The sequence below is a fragment of the Macaca mulatta genome, chromosome 1 (genome assembly GCF_049350105.2).
Source record: "Macaca mulatta isolate MMU2019108-1 chromosome 1, T2T-MMU8v2.0, whole genome shotgun sequence".
Lineage (NCBI taxonomy): Eukaryota > Metazoa > Chordata > Mammalia > Primates > Cercopithecidae > Macaca > Macaca mulatta.
In genome coordinates this window covers 111,167,006-111,187,251 of record NC_133406.1, presented here as the reverse complement: position 1 = coordinate 111,187,251, position 20,246 = coordinate 111,167,006, and the positions used below count along the sequence as shown (strand labels likewise).

General features: G+C 43.5%; 1 protein-coding gene and 1 long non-coding RNA gene across 17 annotated transcripts in view; one reads left to right on the top strand and one right to left on the bottom strand.

Annotated features, from left to right (window-relative positions):
- GON4L (gon-4 like) overlaps positions 1-20,246 on the bottom strand; it is a 104,336-nt gene that overhangs the window by 26,136 nt on the left and 57,954 nt on the right. For all 16 annotated transcript variants that reach the window (XM_077942366.1, XM_077942363.1, XM_077942370.1 and 13 more), the window contains 5 exons: positions 11,783-11,823; positions 10,140-10,243; positions 3,493-3,691; positions 2,575-2,661; positions 1,185-1,356 (listed from right to left, as the gene is read on the bottom strand). In XM_077942366.1, coding sequence (XP_077798492.1) covers positions 1,185-1,356; positions 2,575-2,661; positions 3,493-3,691; positions 10,140-10,243; positions 11,783-11,823 — 603 coding nt within the window. The remainder of the gene's footprint in view (positions 1-1,184; positions 1,357-2,574; positions 2,662-3,492; positions 3,692-10,139; positions 10,244-11,782; positions 11,824-20,246) is intronic.
- On the top strand, positions 8,284-19,635 carry LOC144330966 (uncharacterized). Its single transcript, XR_013397702.1, has 2 exons — positions 8,284-10,774; positions 18,529-19,635. It is a non-coding gene; the product is annotated as an uncharacterized LOC144330966 (long non-coding RNA).

Here is a 20,246-nt window from a genome sequence, read left to right as displayed (position 1 = left end):
GTATTTCTCCTTCCATAAGTGTTATTTTTATATCCCCAGAAGAAAGCAACAGGTCAACAGATGTGTAAGATATTATTATAATTTGGTGTTAAATCAAGTTTTCGTCACCATTTCATATCAGTTAATACAGCTATTCAAGTAGTTTGGGATCTGTGTCTACGATATAATACACTTAAATACAACTATATTCAACTTAACGATAAGACTCAGGGATTTAAAATAGAATCCAAAGACAAACACAAATCCAGAACAAACCACAACTAATTTGCTAAATCAGGAAACAAATCAGAAGCAAATATTTGGCTTAAGTAAATAGCAAATATTTTCTCAAAAAATACTAAACCAACGCAAGGTAGAATCTAAACCTGCAAATTTCTTTACAATACTGAACACGGCAAATGTATAATCTCTAATTTATGCGTAACTCCCAAGTCAACATTTCATTCAGAATGGAGATATCACTAACGCTGCAGTCAGTATGGTAAATAAAGTTAGTTATTTTTTTTTTTTTTTTTTTTTGAGATGCAGTCTCGCTCTGTCGCCCAGGCTGGAGGGCAATGACACAATCTCGACTCACTGCAACCTCTGCCTCCTGGGTTCAAGCAATTTTCCTGCCTCAGCCTCCCAAGTAGCTGGGACTACAGGCGCGTGCCCCCACGCCTGGCTAATTTTTGTATTTTTAGTAGAGACGGGGTTTCACTGTGTGAGCCAGGATGGTCTCAATCTCCTGACCTTGTGTTCCCCCTGACTCGGCCTCCCAAAGTACTAGGATTATAGGTGTGAGCCACAGCACCTGGCCTTAGTTGAAGACAGTAAAAAGCTAAACATGACCAAACTTTACTACCTGACTTTCATCTTTACCAGGCCCCAGTTTATTTTGATCTGACTCCTAATACCCCTCATATTGCTGTAGTCAAATTCTTAGCACTGAGCCTCATATCTCTACCTCCCATATTCCTATACTGTCCACTGCCTCCATGCCTTACCCAGGCCCAGAGATTATCATGTAATTCTAGAACTCAGATAATGAGTACGAAGGGAGGATAAAAGAGAGAAGAAAGAAATTACAAATGTCCTGTGTCCTCCATTCCCAGGCAAGTATCCTAGGAAGTTATCTATGGGATAAGATTCCCACCACCTCTCACCGCAAGTAAAAACTTAAAGCTGACACATCTGTCTCCTACCAGTCTTCTTGACAGTTTTATGAGGGCTGCAGTCAATGCTGACATGTGTGCCGAAGTCTTCAATAAGCTGCATAGCTCCCATCAAGTTACAGGGTTGGAACAGGGTCTGAAACTTGGGGTTGTACTGATGGTGAAGGGCGATGGAGCTTTGAGCAAAGGTTCCCAGCTCTTTCTGGGAAAACAGGACACAAGGAAGATCTAAGACAATTCCAGACAATTAATACCAGTAGCCTTCAGAATCTAAATGAGAAGCTGACCTTCCTACTACAGGATAAAAACAGGTAAAAATCATCATAAAGTCTTTCACAATAAACTACTCTGTTAAGATTACACCTGAGTTCCCAGATATTCAGGGATTGTATTCTTGGTTTACTTTTAGACTTAGTGAGAAACACTAAGGAATATACGGTCTAGTTCTCGAACTAGAATGAAGATTATGAAGAATGGAGGATTCATTTTTTTTTTTTTTTTTTGAGACGGAGTCTCGCTCTGTCGCCCAGGCTGGAGTGTAATGGTACGATCTTGACTCACTGAAGTCTCCACTTCCCAGGCTCAAGCGATTCTTCTGCATCCACCTCCCAAGTAGCTGGGATTAATTACAGGCGCCCTCCAGCATGCCCGGCTATTTTTTGTATTTTAAGTAGAGACCGGATTTCACCATGTTGGTCAAGCTGTTCTCGAACTCCTGACCTCAAGCGATCCAGCCACTTCAGCCTACCAAGATGCTGAGATTACAGGCATGAGTCACTGCACCCAGCCAAGAATTAGGACTATTACTTTTATTTTATTATTTATTTTGAGACCGGATCTCACTCTGCCGCCCAGGCTGGAGTGCAGTGGCGCGATCTCAGCTCACTGCAACCCCTACCTCCCAGGCTCAAGCTATCCTTCCATCTCTGCCTCCCAAGTAGCTGAGACTACAGGTACGCACCACATCTGGCTAATTTTTGTATTTTGTAGAGATGGGCTTTCAGCATGTTGCCCCAGCTGGTCTCGAACTACTGGGGTCACGCAATCTGCCTGCTTTGGCCTCTCAAAGTGCTCGGATTACAGGGATAGCCACCGTGCCCAGTCTCAACATCTATAAAAGGAACAGTGGTACCAAAAAACCTAAGAAGTTAGGTTGGATCTAACGATAAGGAGGATTCAATAAAAATATCAGAAGGACAGTACTAAGAAAATTGAATACACTCCTTGTCCTTTCATGGGAATCAGTGGCTTACACAGGAAGCAAACACAGGAAGCCTTAACAGAAAGTAGGCAAAGCAATCAAAAACACCCAAGAGAGAAGAATAAATATAGATTATGATCAGTGAATAACTGTGAGAAATAACCTGCCAAGCTAATTTCACACTCTAGTCTTTAGAGTTAGGGATATTTGGAAACTTACAAGAAATATCCTGGTGGTACTGGCCTCCGGACTGAGATTGGGGTTGCAGGTGGCAAGAAGGTGGATTTGGGTCAAGAGCTGAACGTGCTGGGGATGGAAAGAAAATAATGAAGTGACATGTTGCCACACTGTCATTTCAGGAACCCAGAGAGATTTTTTTTTTCTTCTTGGAGACAGGATCTCTCTCTGTCACCTAGGCTGCTGTGCAGTGATGGAATCGTGGCTCCACGCCCTCTCAACCTCCTGTGCTCAAGCAATCCTCCCACCTCAGCCTCCTGAGTAGCTGGGACCACAGGTGCCTGGCACCATGCCTGGCTAATGTATTTTTATTTTTTGTAGAGACAGGGTTGCACTATGTTGCCCAGGTTGCTCTTGAACTCCCTGGCTCAAACAATCCTCCCACTTCAGTCTCCCAAAGTGCTGGGTTTACAGGTGTGAGTCACCATAACCCAGCCCCCAGAGAGACAATAACTAAGATGTTTGCAACTTTATCACATATATTTTGCTTTCTGAAAGGAGTATGAGAACAACATAGAATCTTGGTATAAATCTCTCAGACATGTTCCCTTGAACAAAATGACAGAACGAGAGGAAGCTTAACCTTAATCCAGAGGGACTGAGATTAGAAAAAGGAAAAAAAAACCTACTTCTCACAGTGAAGGTTGTTAAATTTCAGAATAGATTACTAAGGACTCTTTGAAATCTGTATTTCTGAATACCATTAGTATCCTTGTATGCTCTCTTCCTTGAGCCATAGGGCATGAACATGATGACTTCTCGAGCTGCTAGATGTGAAGATACTATGGTTTTAGCAGGTGGTAAGGTAACTATCTCTGACTTTTACAAAGCTGTTCATTTCTGGCCTCAGAGTTAGGCCTTGGTATAATCCAATATTAACATGACCAAGAAAAGTCTTACCTGCTGCATCTGCTGCTGGAGTCTCTTCCTCTGTGCTGGGTCCAGAATCAGAGTCTGATGAACTTTCTCACTCTGGGGTTTAACCTTCTCTACTTCCTGCAGCTGTTTGGCTGAAGATTTCTTCATCTTCAGCTGTTCAAATAGCTCCTTCACTGTCCGATGTTGTTCATTTAGCAAGTTGGCCAGTGGTTCCTCAAACCTATTCCCAACAGGGAGATGACTGAATTTGAGTGTTTCCCTAGGTCCACAACACATCCAATTTGTTCTAATGATGAGCAAAGAACCTGAACAATTTTCATTGTCTTCTAATCTGACAACTCACTTTAGTCAACAATCAAACTCCCAGCCTTATACAAATCTTTTCCCAAAGTAGTTAGCATGCATCAAATATGATGATTCTATATTACATTCCATCCCATTCCTCTACAATTCCTCTTCTAAATAATATACAAATGAAGAAAAAATCAAAATGCTAGGAACAGAGAAATATATGGGTAAGAAAGCAGCCAAGGAGCTGGTGGGAACTCATCATTCTCATTTCTTCCCTCATTTACTTGTTATTCCCATCCCAGGTTCAGCTTGTCCCATTTCGCTATCCACTCAGGCTGCACTGCCTTGCATTTTTTTTCAAAATTTAATTTTTTTTTTTTTGTGACACAGTCTCGCTCTGTCGCCCAGGCTGGAGTGCAGTGGTGCGATCTCAGCTCACAACCTCTGCCTCCCGGGTTCAAGCGATTCTCCGGCCTCACCCTCTCAAGTAGCTGGGACTATAGGCACGTGCCACCACACCCAGCTAATTTTTTGTATTTTTAGTAGAGATGGGGTTTCACTGTGTTAGCCAGGACAGTCTCTATCTCCTGACCTCATGATCCACTCATCTCGGCTTCCCAAAGTGCTGGGATTACAGGCGTAAGCCACCATGGCTGGCCCTCAAAATTTTAAGTTTCGGAATACATGTGCAGGACATGCAGGTTTGTTACACAGGTAAACGTGTACCTTGGTGTTTTGCTGCACCCATCAACCCATCACCTTGGTATTAAGCCCAGCTGCATCAGCAGTTTATCCTGATCCTCTCCCTTCCCCCACCCCCCCAACAGGCCCCAGTGTGTGTTGTTCCCCACCCTGCATCCATGTGTTCTCATTGTTCAGTTCCTACTTATAAGTGAGAACATGCGGTATTGTTTTTCTGTTATTATGTTAGTTTGCTGATGGCTTCACCTCCATCCATGTCCCTGAAAGGGACGTGATATCGTACCTTTTTATGGCTGTATAGTATTCGATGGTGGAATACTACATTTTCTTATTTATCTATTGCTATAATATTGGGGATTCCTTGAAATATGAGAACCTGCTTGTTGTAGCTAAACAGATTTTTTTTCTTTTGAGACGAAGTCTCACTCGGATGTCAAGCTGGAGTATAGTGGCATGATCTCGGCTCACTGCAACCTCCGCCTCCCTGGTTCAAGTGATTCTCCTGCCTCAGCCTCACGAGTCGCTGGGACTACAGGCATGCACCACCACGCTCCAGCTAATTTTTGTATTTTTAGTAGAGACGGGGTTTCACCATGTTGGCCAGGATGGTCTCGATCTCTTGACCTCATGATCCACCTGCCTCGGCCTCCCAAAGTGGTGGGATTACAGGCGTGAGCCACCACGCCCGGCCAAAAGATCTTATCCTGACTGCATAGGGTATCAGCACATGCTTAATTACTTAAGTATCTTATTCTCCTTTTACTTCAGAACTGACATGCTAGGTTTTTGAAAAAAGTCTCTCAGGAGGGTAGGGGTGGGAAATTAGGGTTTGGAACCTTAGAAGAGGAATTTATTTGCTTATTTATTTATTTATTTATTTATTGAAATGGAGTCTTGCTCAGTTGCCCAGGCTGGAGTGCAGTGGCATGATCTCAGCTCACTGCAACCTCTGCCTCCCGGGTTCAAGTGATTCTCCTGCCTCAGCCTCCTGAGTAGCTGGGATTACAGGTGTGCATCACCACGGCCAGCTAATCTTTGTATTTTTTGTAGAGACAGGGTTTCACCACGTTAGCCAGGCTAGTCTCAAACGACTGACCTCAAGCGATCCACCCACCTGAACTCCCAAACTGCTGGGATTACAGGCGGGAGCCACTGCACCCAGCCAGGAAGAGGAATTTAAAGGGCTAAAAGAAAATACCCTCATGGAGAGCAGTAGGGTAATATTTGAACTAACCACTCAGTTCTGTTCATGTGAACTACCATTACTTATTTTAGTATATCCTTTTCCTGCTTCATGCTAGAAGATTTTTGACTTGTTTAAGAAAGCAAGGCTTGCCAGTCAGAATGACAATTATTAAAAGGTCAAGAAACAGTCGGGCGTGGTGGCTCACGCCTGTAATCCCAGCAATTTGGGAGGCCAAGGCAGGTGGATCACTTGAGATCAGTGGTTCGAGACTAGCCTGGCTAACATGGTGAAACCCTGTCTCTACGAAAAAATACAAAAATTAGCCGGCTGTGGTGATGCGTGCCTATAATCCCAGCTACTCGTGAGGCTGAGGCAGGAGAATCGCTTGAACCCAGGAGGCAGAGGTTGCAGTGAGCCGAGATCGCGCCACTGCACTCCAGCCTGGGCAACAGAGCAAGACTCTGTTCCAAAAAAAATAGAATAGAATAGAATAGAATAAAATAAATAAACAGGCCGGGCGCGGTGGCTCAAGCCTGTAATCCCAGCACTTTGGGAGGCCGAGACGGGCGGATCACGAGGTCAGGAGATCGAGACCATCCTGGCTAACACGGTGAAACCCCGTCTCTACTAAAAAAATACAAAAAACTAGCCGGGCGAGGTGGCGGGCGCCTGTAGTCCCAGCTACTCGGGAGGCTGAGGCAGGAGAATGGCGCAAACCCGGGAGGCGGAGCTTGCAGTGAGCTGAGATCCGGCCACTGCACTCCAGCCTGGGCGACAGAGCGAGACTCCATCTCAAAAAAAAAAAATAAAATAAAATAAAATAAATAAATAAATAAATAAACAAATAAATTCCTCTTCTAAGGTTCCTAACTCTAACTTCCCACCCCTACCCTCCTGAGAGACTGTTTCCAGGGCTGAAGCAAAAATGGAAAAACCCAGCATGACAGTTCTGAAATAAAAGGAGAATAAGATACCTAAATGATTAAGCACGTGCTGATACCCTATGCAATCAGGGTAAGACCTGTTGATGTGCCGGGCGCGGTGGCTCAAGCCTGTAATCCCAGCACTTTGGGAGGCCGAAGCGGGCGGATCACAAGGTCAGGAGATCGAGACCACAGTGAAACCCCGTCTCTACTAAAAATACAAAAAATTAGCCGGGTGCGGTGGCGGGCGCCTGTAGTCCCAGCTACTCAGGAGGCTGAGGCAGGAGAATGGCGGGAACCCGGGAGGCGGAGCTTGCAGTGAGCCGAGATCGCGCCACTGCACTCCAGCCTGGGCAACAGCGTGAGACTCCGTCTCAAAAAAAAAAAAAAAAAGACCTGTTGATGTAGCTACAACAAGCAGGTTATCATATTTCAAGTCATCTCCAATATTACAGCAATAGATAAATGTTTTCAATAGTTAATTTTAAAAAGTTATCATTTATCTATTGGGGATAAAAATTATGCTTTCTTTTATAGTATTTACTGTGGGTTTGGGCAGCACAGGGTAAAAACCTAAAGCCTGTGGGACTGTCTTATACAATCTTGTGAGAACTGAAAACCTGATCACCTGCACTACTACCACTAAAGGAACAGAAGCCCAGAAGCATAAAAAAGTAGGTAATGGAAACATAGCCTGCACGTAGTTGTATTTATTATTATTATTAATTTTTTTTTTTTTTTTGAGATGGAGTTTCATTCATGTTGCCCAGGCTGGAGTGCAATGTAGCGGTCTTGCCTCACTGCAACCTCTGCCTCCCAGGTTCAAGCGATTCTCCTGCCTCAGCCTCCCAAGTAGCGGGGATTACAGGCACCTGCCAACACGTCCGACTAACTTTTTTGCATTTTTAGTAGAGACAGGGTTTTGCTATGTTGGCCAGGGTGGTCTTGAACTCCTGACCTCAGGTAATATGCCCGCTTCAACATCCCAAAGTGCTGGGATTACAGGCGCGAGCCACTGCACCCGACCTATAATTATTATTATTGGTTTTTTCTTTCTTTCTTTCTTTTTTGAGACAGCGTCTCTGTCTCCCAGGACAGAGTGCAGTGGCGTGATCTTGGCTCATTGCAAATTCTGCCTCCTGGGTTCAAGCGATTCTCCTGCCTCAGCCTCCTGAGTAGCTGGGATTACAGGCGTGTGCTACCACGCCTGGCTAATTTTTATATTTTTAGTAGAGACGGGGTTTCACCATGTTGGTCAGGCTGGTCTCAAACTCCTGACCTCGTGATCTGACTGCCCTGGCCTTCCAAAGTGCTGGGATTACTGGTGTGAGCCACCACATCCGGCCTATTATTATTTTTTGAGAGGCAGTTTCACTCTGTCACCCAGGCTGGAGTGCAGTGGCACAATCTCGGCTCAGTGCAACCTCTGCCTCCCTTCAAGCGTTTCTCCTGCCTCAGCCTCCCAAGTAGCTGGGATTACAGGCACGTGCCACCACACCCAGCTAATTTTTATATTTTTAGTAGAGATGGGGTTTTACCATGTTGACCAGGCTGGTCTGGAACTCGTGACCTCAGGTGATTTGCCCGCCTCAGCCTCCCAAAGTGCTGGGATTACAGGTGTGAGTCACCACACGTGGCCTTGCACCTGCTTTTAATAAATATTACTTGGATAACTGATAAGGGAGGCACAGATAACTCACTTTCCCAGGGTTTTTGTTTTGTTCTTTTTTTTTTCTCTCTTCTTTATTGTGTTTTAAGATGTTTTTACTATCTATGGACTTACAGAATCCAGGATGCTTTATTGAGTCAAAGATTATAACAGGTTTGCATTTGCAACCGAAAGAAAAGCAGCAACTGCCCAAGTACAGTCATGTGCCACATAATGTTTCAGTCAACAATGAACCACATATTCAGAGGTGGTTCCATAAGATTATTGTATCTTTTCTATGTTTACATATACATACGTACTTACCACTGTGTTACAACTGCCTACAGTATTCAGCAGAATAACATGCTATACAGGTTTGTGGCCTGGGAGCAATATGTTATACCGTATAGCCTAGGTATGCTGTAGGCTAAACCATCAAGGTTTATCCAAGTGCTTTCTACATTTACACAATGATGAAATCGTTTAATGATAACATTTCACAGAATGTATCACCATGAGATGATATATGACTATTCTACTGAATACCAGAAGGTAACTGAATTCTAACAGGAGTTTTAAATTATTTCTATACTTTACAAATTTTACTTATTTTATTTTTTTGAGACAGAGTCTCTCTCTGACACGCAGTCTGCCATCTCGGCTCACTGCAACCTCCGCTTTCCGGGTTCAAGCGATTCTCCTGCCTCAGCCTCCCGAGTAGCTGAGATTACAGATACCCGCCACCATGCCTGACTAATTTTTGTATTTTTAGTAGAAATGTGGTTTCACCATGTTGGCCAGACTGGTCTCGACTCCTGACCTGAGGTGATCCCCCCGCCTCGGCCTCCCAAAGTGCTGGGATTACAGGCGTGAGCCACCACGCCCGGCCTATACTTCCCAAATTTTAAGAAGTTACAAAGAGTTGATCAGCAGAACCAAAACACGTTTATAGATCAAATCCCATTATATGTTCCCAGGATGAATGGTTCCATTCATAGCAGAATGGAGTTTTGTTCTATGAGCTGTAACTTAAAATAATGGGTCAAATACTGACTTAGCAATCTTGAGGTTTTTGATGTAGCTGTACTGTGATATTTGTTGTAATGGAGAATTACTGGTATTTCTAGTTTTTAGACATTGGTTGGCATATCTTATCTTTTTTTACTAAACTGGAAAATCCCTAAAGGTCTAGCTTTCAGATAAATCCCAAGCTTTCTACTTGGGTAGTAATGCTGTTAGGACACATGACTAATTAAGAGGGTCTATTCTCTTTGCTTAGTTCCACTTACAGCACAAAATGCATCCTGATCTCTAGCCATCCATCTAATGACTATATGCTGCTACTTGCAATGGATAACAATAGAATAAAGTGCAGATGCAAATCCACCAGAAAATGAGGAAAAAATTAAAGCCTCTACTTTCTGGATGCTGTAACACAAGTGCCAACCTCAGGCAGAAACGTCAGCACATACGTTTCAGACTCCTTACTGCAGGTGCTTCAGGGTTTGCTCCACTAATGCCTAGGTGACTAACAAAGTTTCAGTCACATTTAGCAGATATTAATGACACATAAAAAGAATGAAAGGGACAGACTCGATATTACAATATGGGGTAGTTTGTGTGTCTGGCCACATAAATTCCTACATACCTCTCCAGCACCACTCACCTGGAGAAGTGGATATGGATGCCAGCTACTGTTTTTTCTCCCTTCCCAAACAGATACAGCTTGGCCTACAGCTGCACTGCCCCATACCAAGGAGACTTCACCTGACACCTAACTCCTGACAGGGCTCTGCATCCTTACATCAGTAACAGAAGCTGGTTGGGGATGAAAAATTGTTAACTGCAACTTCTGAAAACCTTTTCAGAAATAAACTTTTCCTCTATTCCAAATCTCAAGGTCTTTCAACTAGCCTACCGTAGAGCTTGAGGAGTGTTAAAGTTAGGTCGAGGCTCAGCCACACGCTCCTCCTCTTCTGGGCCGTCATCTTCCATGTTGGAGAATCCCATCTCATCTTGGAACTGTGGGAAAAGGGAAGGGAGGGTTTTCCTGGGGAATGGGTCTCGAATGTTGCTCCAGTATTGGAAAGAAAGAGTGAAAACTACAGATTACAAGACTTTAATAATGCTGGCACCCAGAAAGAGCCAATGTCAGAACCTTCTCACTTCAGGACTCCCACAAACCCACACTTAGGATGGCTATTATGCCAAGAAAGAAGTCATTCAACCAGTCAACTCGTAACAGTAAGGACAGAGCATGGATAACTCAAAATTATCAATCTCTCTCTTTTTTTTTTTTTTTTTGAGACGGAGTCTTGCAGTCTTGCTCTATCGCCCAGGCTGGAGTGCAGTGGCACGATCTGGGCTTACTGCAACCTCCACCTCCCAGATTCAAGTGATTTTCCTGCCTCAGCCTCTGCAGTAACTGTGACTACAGGTGCCTGCCACCATGCCTAATATTTGTACTTTTAGTAGAGACAAGGCTTCATCATGTTGGCCAGGCTGGTCTCAAACTCCTGACCTCAGATGATCCACCCGCTGTGGCCTCCCAAAGTGCTGGGATTACAGGCGTGAGCCACCACACCCAGCCTCAAAATGATCAATCTCTTAAAGAGAAATACCTTTTGAGACAAATTTATGAAAAAGGTAATTATTTGTGCACAAAGTAGTTTAAAACTAGTTGACAGGCCGGGCGCGGTGGCTCAAGCCTGTAATCCCAGCACTTTGGGAGGCCGAGACGGGCGGATCACGAGGTCAGGAGTTCGAGACCATCCTGGCTAACACGGTGAAACCCCGTCTCTACTAAAAAATACAAAAAACTAGCCGGGCGAGGTGGCGGGCGCCTGTAGTCCCGGCTACTCGGGAGGCTGAGGCAGGAGAATGGCGTAAAAACCCGGGAGGCAGAGCTTGCAGTGAGCTGAGATCCGGCCACTGTACTCCAGCCTGGGCGACACAGCGAGACTCCGTCTCAAAAAAAAAAAAAAAAAAAAAAACTAGTTGACAATCTTTAAGGACACACCAAATGACAGTAGGGGAAGTCATCAAAAATTTTCAAGGGGCCAGGCATGCTGGTTCATACCTATAATTCCAGCACTTTGGGAGGCCCAATGCAGGAAAATTGCTTGAGCCCAGAAGTTCCATAACAGCCTGGGCAATGTGGTAAGACCCTGTCTCTACAAATAAAATAATTAGCTGGGTGTGTTGGTATGTCCCAGCTACTCACGAGGCTTAGACAGAGGACTGCTTAAGCCTAGAAGGTCAAGGCTGCTGTGAGCTGTAATTTCACCACTGCACTTTAGCTTGGGTGACGGAGTGAAACCCCCCTCAAAAAAAAAAGAAGTTTCAAGGAAAATGTTAATAAGAACAACATACATGTATATAATCAAGAGTCTAGCAGTTAGAAAAATTCCCTTGTCATTATGTTCTTTCCCAGGTAGACTAAAAGTAGAATTGGTTCAGTCAGACCCCTCTCCTAGAAGGAGCATCACAGAGACCAAATGACACATCTTGCTGGAGAACTGACTTACAATCCCATGTTCTCACTTGAGGATCATTACTCACAGTTTCAAACAGCTCTTCCATCAGCTCATTTACTTCCTTTTCTGCAAGAAAGCCAAACAGTATGTTGTTGGTATAAATTAGATTTTACAATAAGGAAGAATTCCATGAAGGCAATGTATAATGTTTTCAACAAGGAATGACAAATTCTTCATATCTATCCTTCTTTTTTTTGAGATGGGTCTCGCTATGTCACTCAGGCTGGAGCTCAGTGGCGCAATCTCGGCTCACTGCAACCTCTGCATCCCCTCCCTGGTCCAATCGATCCTCCCACCTCAGCTCCCCAAGTAGCTGAGACCACAGACGCATGCTGCCACACCCGGCTAAGTTTTGTATATTTTGTAGAGATGAGGTTTCACCAGGCTGGTCTCGAACTCCTGAGCTCAAACGATCAGCCCAACTCGGCCTCCCAAAATGGTGGGATTACAGGCGTGAGCCACTATGACTGGCTATCCTTCCTTCATTTATTCAAAAACATTTATCGAGGCCGGGTGCGGTGGCTCACGCCTGTAATCCCACCACTTTGGGAGGCTCTCTACTAAAAATACAAAAAATTAGCCGGCCATGGTGGTGGGTGCCTGTAGTCCCAGCTACTTGGGAAGCTGAGGCAGGAGAACGGCTTGAATCCAGGAGGTGGAGCTTGCAGTGAGCTGAGATTGCACCACTGCACTCCAGCTTGGGCGATAGAGCAAGACCCTGTCTAAAAAAAAAAAAAAAACAAAAACAACAACAACAAAAAACATTTATTGAGCACTATGCTTTTTAGATGCTTGGGATATATGAGAGAATGAGAGAGAGAGACAGAGATCTATTCGCATGAAGCTTAACTTCTAAAAGGAAGAAGACAGGAAAAAATGTGAGCTAGACGATTTTATAATTAGATGGCCTGTCCAAATCCACACAGTACTGAATGGAATCAAGAGACAAGTCTCCTAGCCTGGGTAAAATGTTGAAACCATATCTCTACAAAAAAATTTAGCTGGGCTTGGTGGTGCACACCTGCAGTCCCAGCTACTCAAGAGGCTGAGGTGAGAGAATCTCGAGTCCAGGAGGCAGAGGCTGCAGTGTGGCTGAGATCATGCCCCTGCATTCCAGCCTAGGCGACAGAGCAAGATACTGTCTAAAAAAAAAGAGACAGAGAGAAAGACAAGTTTCCAACAGGGTTTTATAGGATGCTGTCTTTGGATCTGAACTATTCAAGAACTCCATCAGTGACTTAAAAGACCCAGAGAACATACTTAACAAATCTGTAGATGATGTAAAGCTGAAAGGGACTGCCAATCCAACTGATGGAAAATTCAAAATTATATTTTCTCAAATCAACTGGATGGAACATATAGGGATAAATTTAAAGTTCCATGTTTAAGAATGTTTTTGTTTTTTTTAAATAGAGACAGCATCTTGCTATGTTGCCCAGGCTGGTCTCAAACTCCTTAGTTCCAGTGATCCTCCCACCTTGGCCTCCCTAAGTGTTGGGATTACAGGTGTGAGCCATGGTGCCCAGTCCTACAGTTAAGAGTTTTAAAGATCAGTTTATTAACTACATGAAAAGGTGACATGGCTTAAAAATAATGTGAAAAAGACCTGAAAGTTTTGGTTGGTACAAGAATCTGAGGTTAAAAAAAAAAAAAGTTTTGGTTGACATCAAGTTCAATAAGACACAGCTGCTCCAAAATAGGGCTCATAACCAACAAGGCAAACATATCACTGAACTAGAGCAGAGTCTAACACTATGTCTGCAAGACTGTGAACAATTTTATAAAGGCCCTTCTTAGGAGGACATTAAAAAAATTAAGATCCAGGCCAGGGGTGGTGGCTCACGCCTCTAATTCCAGCACTTTAGGAGGCCGAGGCAGGCAGATCACCTGAGGTTAGGAGTTCGATACCAGTCTGACCAACATGGTGAAACCCCGCCTCTACTAAAAATACAACAATTAGCCAGGCATGGTGGCACACACCTGGAATCCCAGCTACTCGGGAGGCTGAGGCAGGAGACTCACTTGAACCCAGGAGGTGGAGGCTGCACTGAGCCAATGAGCACTAATGCACTCCAGCCTGGGCAACAGGGCGAGACTCCATCTCGAAAATAAATAAATAAATAAATAAATTAGTCGGGCATGGTTGCACATTCCTGTAATCCCAGCTACTTGGGAGGCTGAGGCACAAGAATCGCTTAAACCCGGGAGGCAAAGGCTACGCTGACTGGAGATCATACCACTGCACTCTAGCTTGGGAGACAGAGTGAGACTCTGTCTCAAACACACAAAAAAAAACAAAAACAAAAACAAAATCAATTAAGTAATTTAATTTTTTTTTAAATTTTTTTTTTTTGAGACTGAGTCTCACTCTTGTCACCCAGGCTGGAGTGCAGTGGCGCGATCTCAGCTCACTGCAACCTCCACCTTCGGGCTTCAAGCAATTCTCATTCACCATGCCTGGCTAATTTTTTGTAGTTTTAGTAGCGACAGTGTTTCACTACGTTGCCCAGGCTGGTCTTGAACTCCTGACCTCAAGTGATCTGCCTGCCTCAGTGTCCCAAAGTGTTGGGATTACAGGCGTGCGCCACCATGCCCAGCCAACAAAAAAAATTAAAATCCAAATGTTGCTGAGGGTGTAGAGCAAATGGAACTCTAATGAGAACGTAAAATGGAAAGCCACTTTGGAAAATGGTCTGGCAATTTCTCATAAAACTAAACATACCTATCCCGTGATCCAGTGATTTATCTCCTATATAGCTGACCCAAGAGAAATGAAATATGCCTTTTCTAATTCATAAGTGGGGACAAATGAGAGACAGAAATGAAGCATTTCCACAAAGACTTGCACAAAATAGTTCAGACCAGCTTTATTCAACATTACCCAAAATTAAAAACAGCCCAGATGATCAACACAAAAATAGATAATCTGTAGTATATTTACACAATGAAATTACAGTCAACAATAAAAGGGAACAAACTAATGACACATGCAACAGAAATGAATCTCAAAAATATTATGCTGAGTGAAAGAAGCCATACATACACACAAAGCACATCCTATATGATTCCATTTATGTGAGGTTCTAAAACTGGCAAATTTAACCTGTGATTAAGAAAAAAAATCAAAACAGTGGTTGCCTCTGAGGGGATGGTGTCGGGATTGACTTGGAAGGGGCATGAAACTTTCTGGGGTGAGGATTCTATATCCTGATAGGGATTTGGGTCACACAGGTACACACATGTCAAAATTCATTAAATGGTACACTTAAGATGTGTGTGATACACTGTGTGTAAAATCACCTATAAAAAGAAATCATAAACAAATATCGAGCTCTAGTTCATTATATGCGTGCTGAAGTGGTTAAAAGTGAACTATAGGCTCATGCCTGTAATCCCAGCACTTTGGGAGGCAGAGGTGGGCGGATCACGAGGTCAGGAGTTCGAGACCAGCCTGGCCAAGATGGTGAAACCCCGTCTCTACTAAAAATACAAAAATTAGACAGACATGGTGGTGCGAGCCTGTAATCCCAGCTACTCTGGAGGCTGACGCAGGAGAATTTCTTGAACCTGGGAGGCGGAGGTTGCAGTGAGCCGAGATCGTACCACTGCACTCCAGAGTGAGACTCTGTCTCCAAAAAAAAAAAATGACATATAGTCAGGTGCCACTGTGCCATTGTGCACGCTTGTAATCTCAGCTGGTCAGGAGGTTGAGCTGGGAGGATCACTAGACTGCAAGAGTTCAAGACCAACCCATGCAACACAGACCTCGTTTGAATTAAAAAAAAAAAAAAAAAAAAGGTGAAGTGTAATTTACTCTGAAATGCATTTGAAAACTAAGATGCATCCACAGATGGACAGGGAGATGGACAGCTGCATGATAAGGCAAATAAAGTCATCCCTCAGTATATGTGGAGATTGGTTCCAGGAGCCCATGGATACCAAAATCTGAGGATACTCAAGTCTCTTATACAAAAATGGTGTAGTATTTGCATATAATCTACACACATCCTCCTGTATACCTTATCTCTAGATTACTTATCACCTAATACAATGTAAATGCTATGTAAATAGTTGTTATACCGTACTATCTTTTACTTATTTATTTGAGACAAGCTCTCACTCTGTCACCCAGGCTGGAGTGCAGTGGCAGTGGTATAATCACAGCTCACTGCAACCTTGAACTTGTGGGCTCAAGGGATCCTCCTGACTCTGTCTCCCGAGTAGCTGGGACTACAAGCACACACCACTGCACCCAGATAATTTTTAAATTTTTTGTAGAGATGGGGTCTCAGTATGTTGCCCAGGCTGATCTCAAACTCCTGTGCTCAAGCGATCCTCTTGCCTCAGCCTCCCACAGTGCTGGGATTACAGATGTTAGCCACTATGCCCAGCCAGTATTATTTTCTGCTGTTGCATTTTTTTTTCCAGAATATTTTCAAGGTTGACTGAATCTGTAGATGTGAAACCTGCACATATGAAAGGCCCACAGTTTATATTAAACCTATCGAAAATTTGGCCAGGCATGGTGGCTCATGCCTGTAATCCCAGCACTTTGGGAGGCCGAGGTGGGTGGATCATGAGGTCAGGAGATGGAGACCATCCTGGCCAACATGCTGAAACCCCATCTCCACTAAAAATACAAAAATTAGCTGGGCATGGTGGCGCGTGACTATAATCCCCGCTACTCGGGAGGCTGAGGCAGGAGATTCGCTTGAACCAGGGAGTCGGAGGTTGCAGTGAGCCAAGATGGCGCCACGGCACTCCAGCCTGGAGACAGAGGGAGACTCCATCTCAAAAAAAATAAAAAAACTATAGAAAGTAGGAGGTGAGGCTGGGCATGGTGGCTCAAGCCCATAATCCCAGCACTTTCAGAGGCCGAGGCAGGCAGATCACCTGAGGTCAGGAGTTCGAGACGAGCCTGGCCAACCAACATGGTGAAACCCCTTCTCTACTAAAAACACAAAAATTAGCCAGGTATGGTGGCAGGGGCTTTTAATCCCAGCTACTCAGGAGGCTGGGGCAGGAGAACCACTTGAACCTGGGAGGTGGAGGTTGCAGTGAGCCGAGATCACACCATTGCACTCTAGCCTGGGGAACAAGGGTGAGACTTCATCTCAAAAAAAAAAAAAAAAGTTGGTGGTGAGTACACGAATGTTAGCTGTATAATTTTCAACTTCTCTATATATATTTTTAAATTTCATAATAAGATGTAACAGGGGAAAAGTTTAAAGAAAATAAATGCTAGAATCCAGAGAAGAGTAACATGCGTGGTGAGAGGTTTGGACACCAAGGCTTTGGAGAAGAAGAAACCTCGCAGAAGAAACTTGAAACTTTCCTATGTTTTGCATAGGAAAAAAAAAAAACCAACAACAACTTAAGAAACGTCTTTTAATATGGTACAGTTGGGGATAAATTGGTTTTTTTAACAGCAAAAGACAAATAGGAGGCCGGGTGCAGTGGCTCATGACTGTAATCCCAGAACTTTGGGAAGCTGAGGCAGGTGGATCACCCGAGGTCAGGAGTTCAAGACCAGCCTGGCCAACCTGGTGAAACCCTGTCTCTACTAAAAATATAAAAATTAGCTGGGCATGGTGGCGGGTGCCTGTAATCCCAGCTACTCGGGAGGCTGAGGCAGGAGAAACACTTGAACCCAGGAGGCGGAGTCTGCAGTGAGCTGAGATCACACCACTGCACTCCAGCCTGGGCAACAACAGCAAAACTCCATCTCAAAAGAAAATAAAAAAATAAAGACAAATAGGAGGAATATAAGAGGATTGATCTTTTTGCTTTGCATTCAAATTTGCGTTCAATAAGGAAAGTATCTGAATTTGCATTCAGATCTGGGTTCAATAAGAAAAGTATTAATTGAGGAGGTGTTCAAGTTTACAATACACTATCAGCAGAATCGTTGAGCTCCCTGTCACTGAAAGTATACAAACAGACTAAAAAGGCCACCTCAGAGGAAGTGTAAACAAATTCTCGGCCGGGCGCGGTGGCTCAAGCCTGTAATCCCAGCACTTTGGGAGGCCAAGACGGGTGGATCACGAGGTCAGGAGATCGAGGCCATCCTGGCGAACACGGTGAAACCCCATCTCTACTAAAAAATTCAAAAAAATAGCCAGGTGAGATGGCGGGCGCCTATAGTCCCAGCTACTCGGGAGGTTGAGGCAGGAGAATGGCGTGAACCCGGGAGGCGGAGCTTGCAGTGAGCCGAGATCACGCCACTGCACTCCAGACTAGGAGAGAGAGCGAGACTCTGTCTCAAATAAATAAATAAGTAAATAAATAAATAAATAAATAAAAAGATCTGCTTTTGTGCTTTAAGCAGATGTTTCTTTACTTGCATATGACACTGCTGACCATTCTGTCCTTCTTGAAAGACTTTTTTTTGGAAACAGGTCTTGCTCTGACCCAGGTTGGAGTACAGTGTTAGGATCTCTGCTCACTACAGTCTCCACTTCCTGGGTTCAAGTGATCCTCCCACCTCAGCTTCCCAAGTAGCTGGGACTATGGGTGTGCACCACCACGACTGACTAATTTTTATTTTATTTTTTAAATTTTTTTATAGAAACAATATCTCACTATCTTACCCAGGCTGGTCTTGAAATCCTGGGCTCATGCGATCCTTCTGCCTCGGCCTCCCAAGTGCTGGGATTATAGACATGAGCCACTGTGCCCTAGCCAAAAGACTCTTCCTTTGGTTTCTACAACACTAGATTTTTCTAGGTTATTCTTGTACTTTCCTAGATTCTCCTTTCAGTTTTCTCAAAGTCTAAATTCTATATTTTCTCTAATTCTTGGTGCTTTCCTTTCAATGCTTCCACTATCCTTGTCATAATATATCAAAATAAATGAAAGATCTTCACAAAGGAAATGGTATTCTAATCTTAAAATCAAGGTGAAAGGCACAATAAAGCAATAAAATAAAATGTAAGTTCTAAAGGACTGTATTTACATATAATTCTCTTTACACAAAGAACTGCATTAATTAGGTATATCTTGGATGTTTATAAAGCTCTCTGCCTCCTAGTCTTTTGCTATTAAAAAAAAGCAATTTATCCCCAACTGTACCATATTAAAAGATGTTTCTGAAGTTTTTTTTTTTTTTCCTATGCAAAACATAGGAAAGTTTCAAGTTTCTATAAAGCTCTCTGCTTTATAAACATCCAAGATAGACGTTAACCTGGTCAAGAGCCAGTAACTTACCTTCTCAATGTCATGTATATTATTCCAGTACAGGGTCATACATACATGCAACAAAAATCAATGGCTTATGAAATATATTTTCTATTTTTCTCTCTCCCCATAGGTAGAATTTCTTCAGGATGAAATATATGTTTTCTATGCTTGACACACTAGCCAATTACATAATTTTTTTTTTTGAGTCAGGGTCTCCCTCTGCCACCAAGGCTGGAGTGCAGTGGCACCATCATAGTTTGCTGAATCCTTGACCTCCTGGGCTGAAGCAATCCTCCTGCCCCAGCCTCCTGAGTAGCTGGGACTACAGGTATGTGCCAATACATTTGGCTAATTTCTTAAATTTTTAGTAGAGACAAAGTTTCTCTATGTTGCCTATGCCGGTCTCAAACTCCTGAGCTCAAGCAATCTTCCTGCCCCAGCCTCCCAAAGTGCTAGGATTACAGGTGTAAGCTACCACGTCTAGCTCAATAATATAATTTTTTATACAAATAATTCAAGCCAAGTTATCATAATTGTTTTCCATACCTCCAGTCTTGTTCACTTTACCTAACAAATAAATACATGAAACTGGTATTAAATCAAAGTGATCTTTCTAAAATCCGAATCAGTTCCTACTGATTTACTCCTTAAAGCTCGTTTTTGTTTTTTGTTTTTTTTCAGGCGGAGACTCGCTCTGTCGCCCAGGCTGGAGTGTACTGGCGTGATCTCGGCTCACTGCAACCTCTCCTGCCTGGGTTCAAGCAATTTTTCAGCCTCAGCCTCCCGAGTATCTAGAATTACAGGCACCTACTACCATGCCTGGCTAATTCTTGTATTTTTAGTAGAGACAGGGTTTTGCCATGTTGTCCAGGCTGGTCTTGAACTCTTGACCTCAGGTGATCTGCCTGCCTCCACCTCCCAAAGTGCTGGGATTACAGGCATGAGACACCATGCCCGCCCTTAAACTTCATTTTGAGAGCTTAATGATCCTCCATGATGTAAACACTACCTAATTTTATCTACCACTTCTCTATCTTTTCACTCATATACCACCACCAAAGTACTTACTATTTTCCAAACATACTTTTTTGATGTTTTACAATTCTGTGGTTTGCAGATGCTCTTCTATTTGCAATATTCCTCTCTGTCCCTATTCACCAAATTTCTATTCCTCCTTCAAAACTAAGATAAAAAACCATTTCATTCTGCAAATTCCTTCCTAAGTTCTCCTATCCTAGTCCATATCACACACTAGGAGATGACACCCTCTTTTAGATGATTATTATACCTTATGTAAAACCTGTTACAGC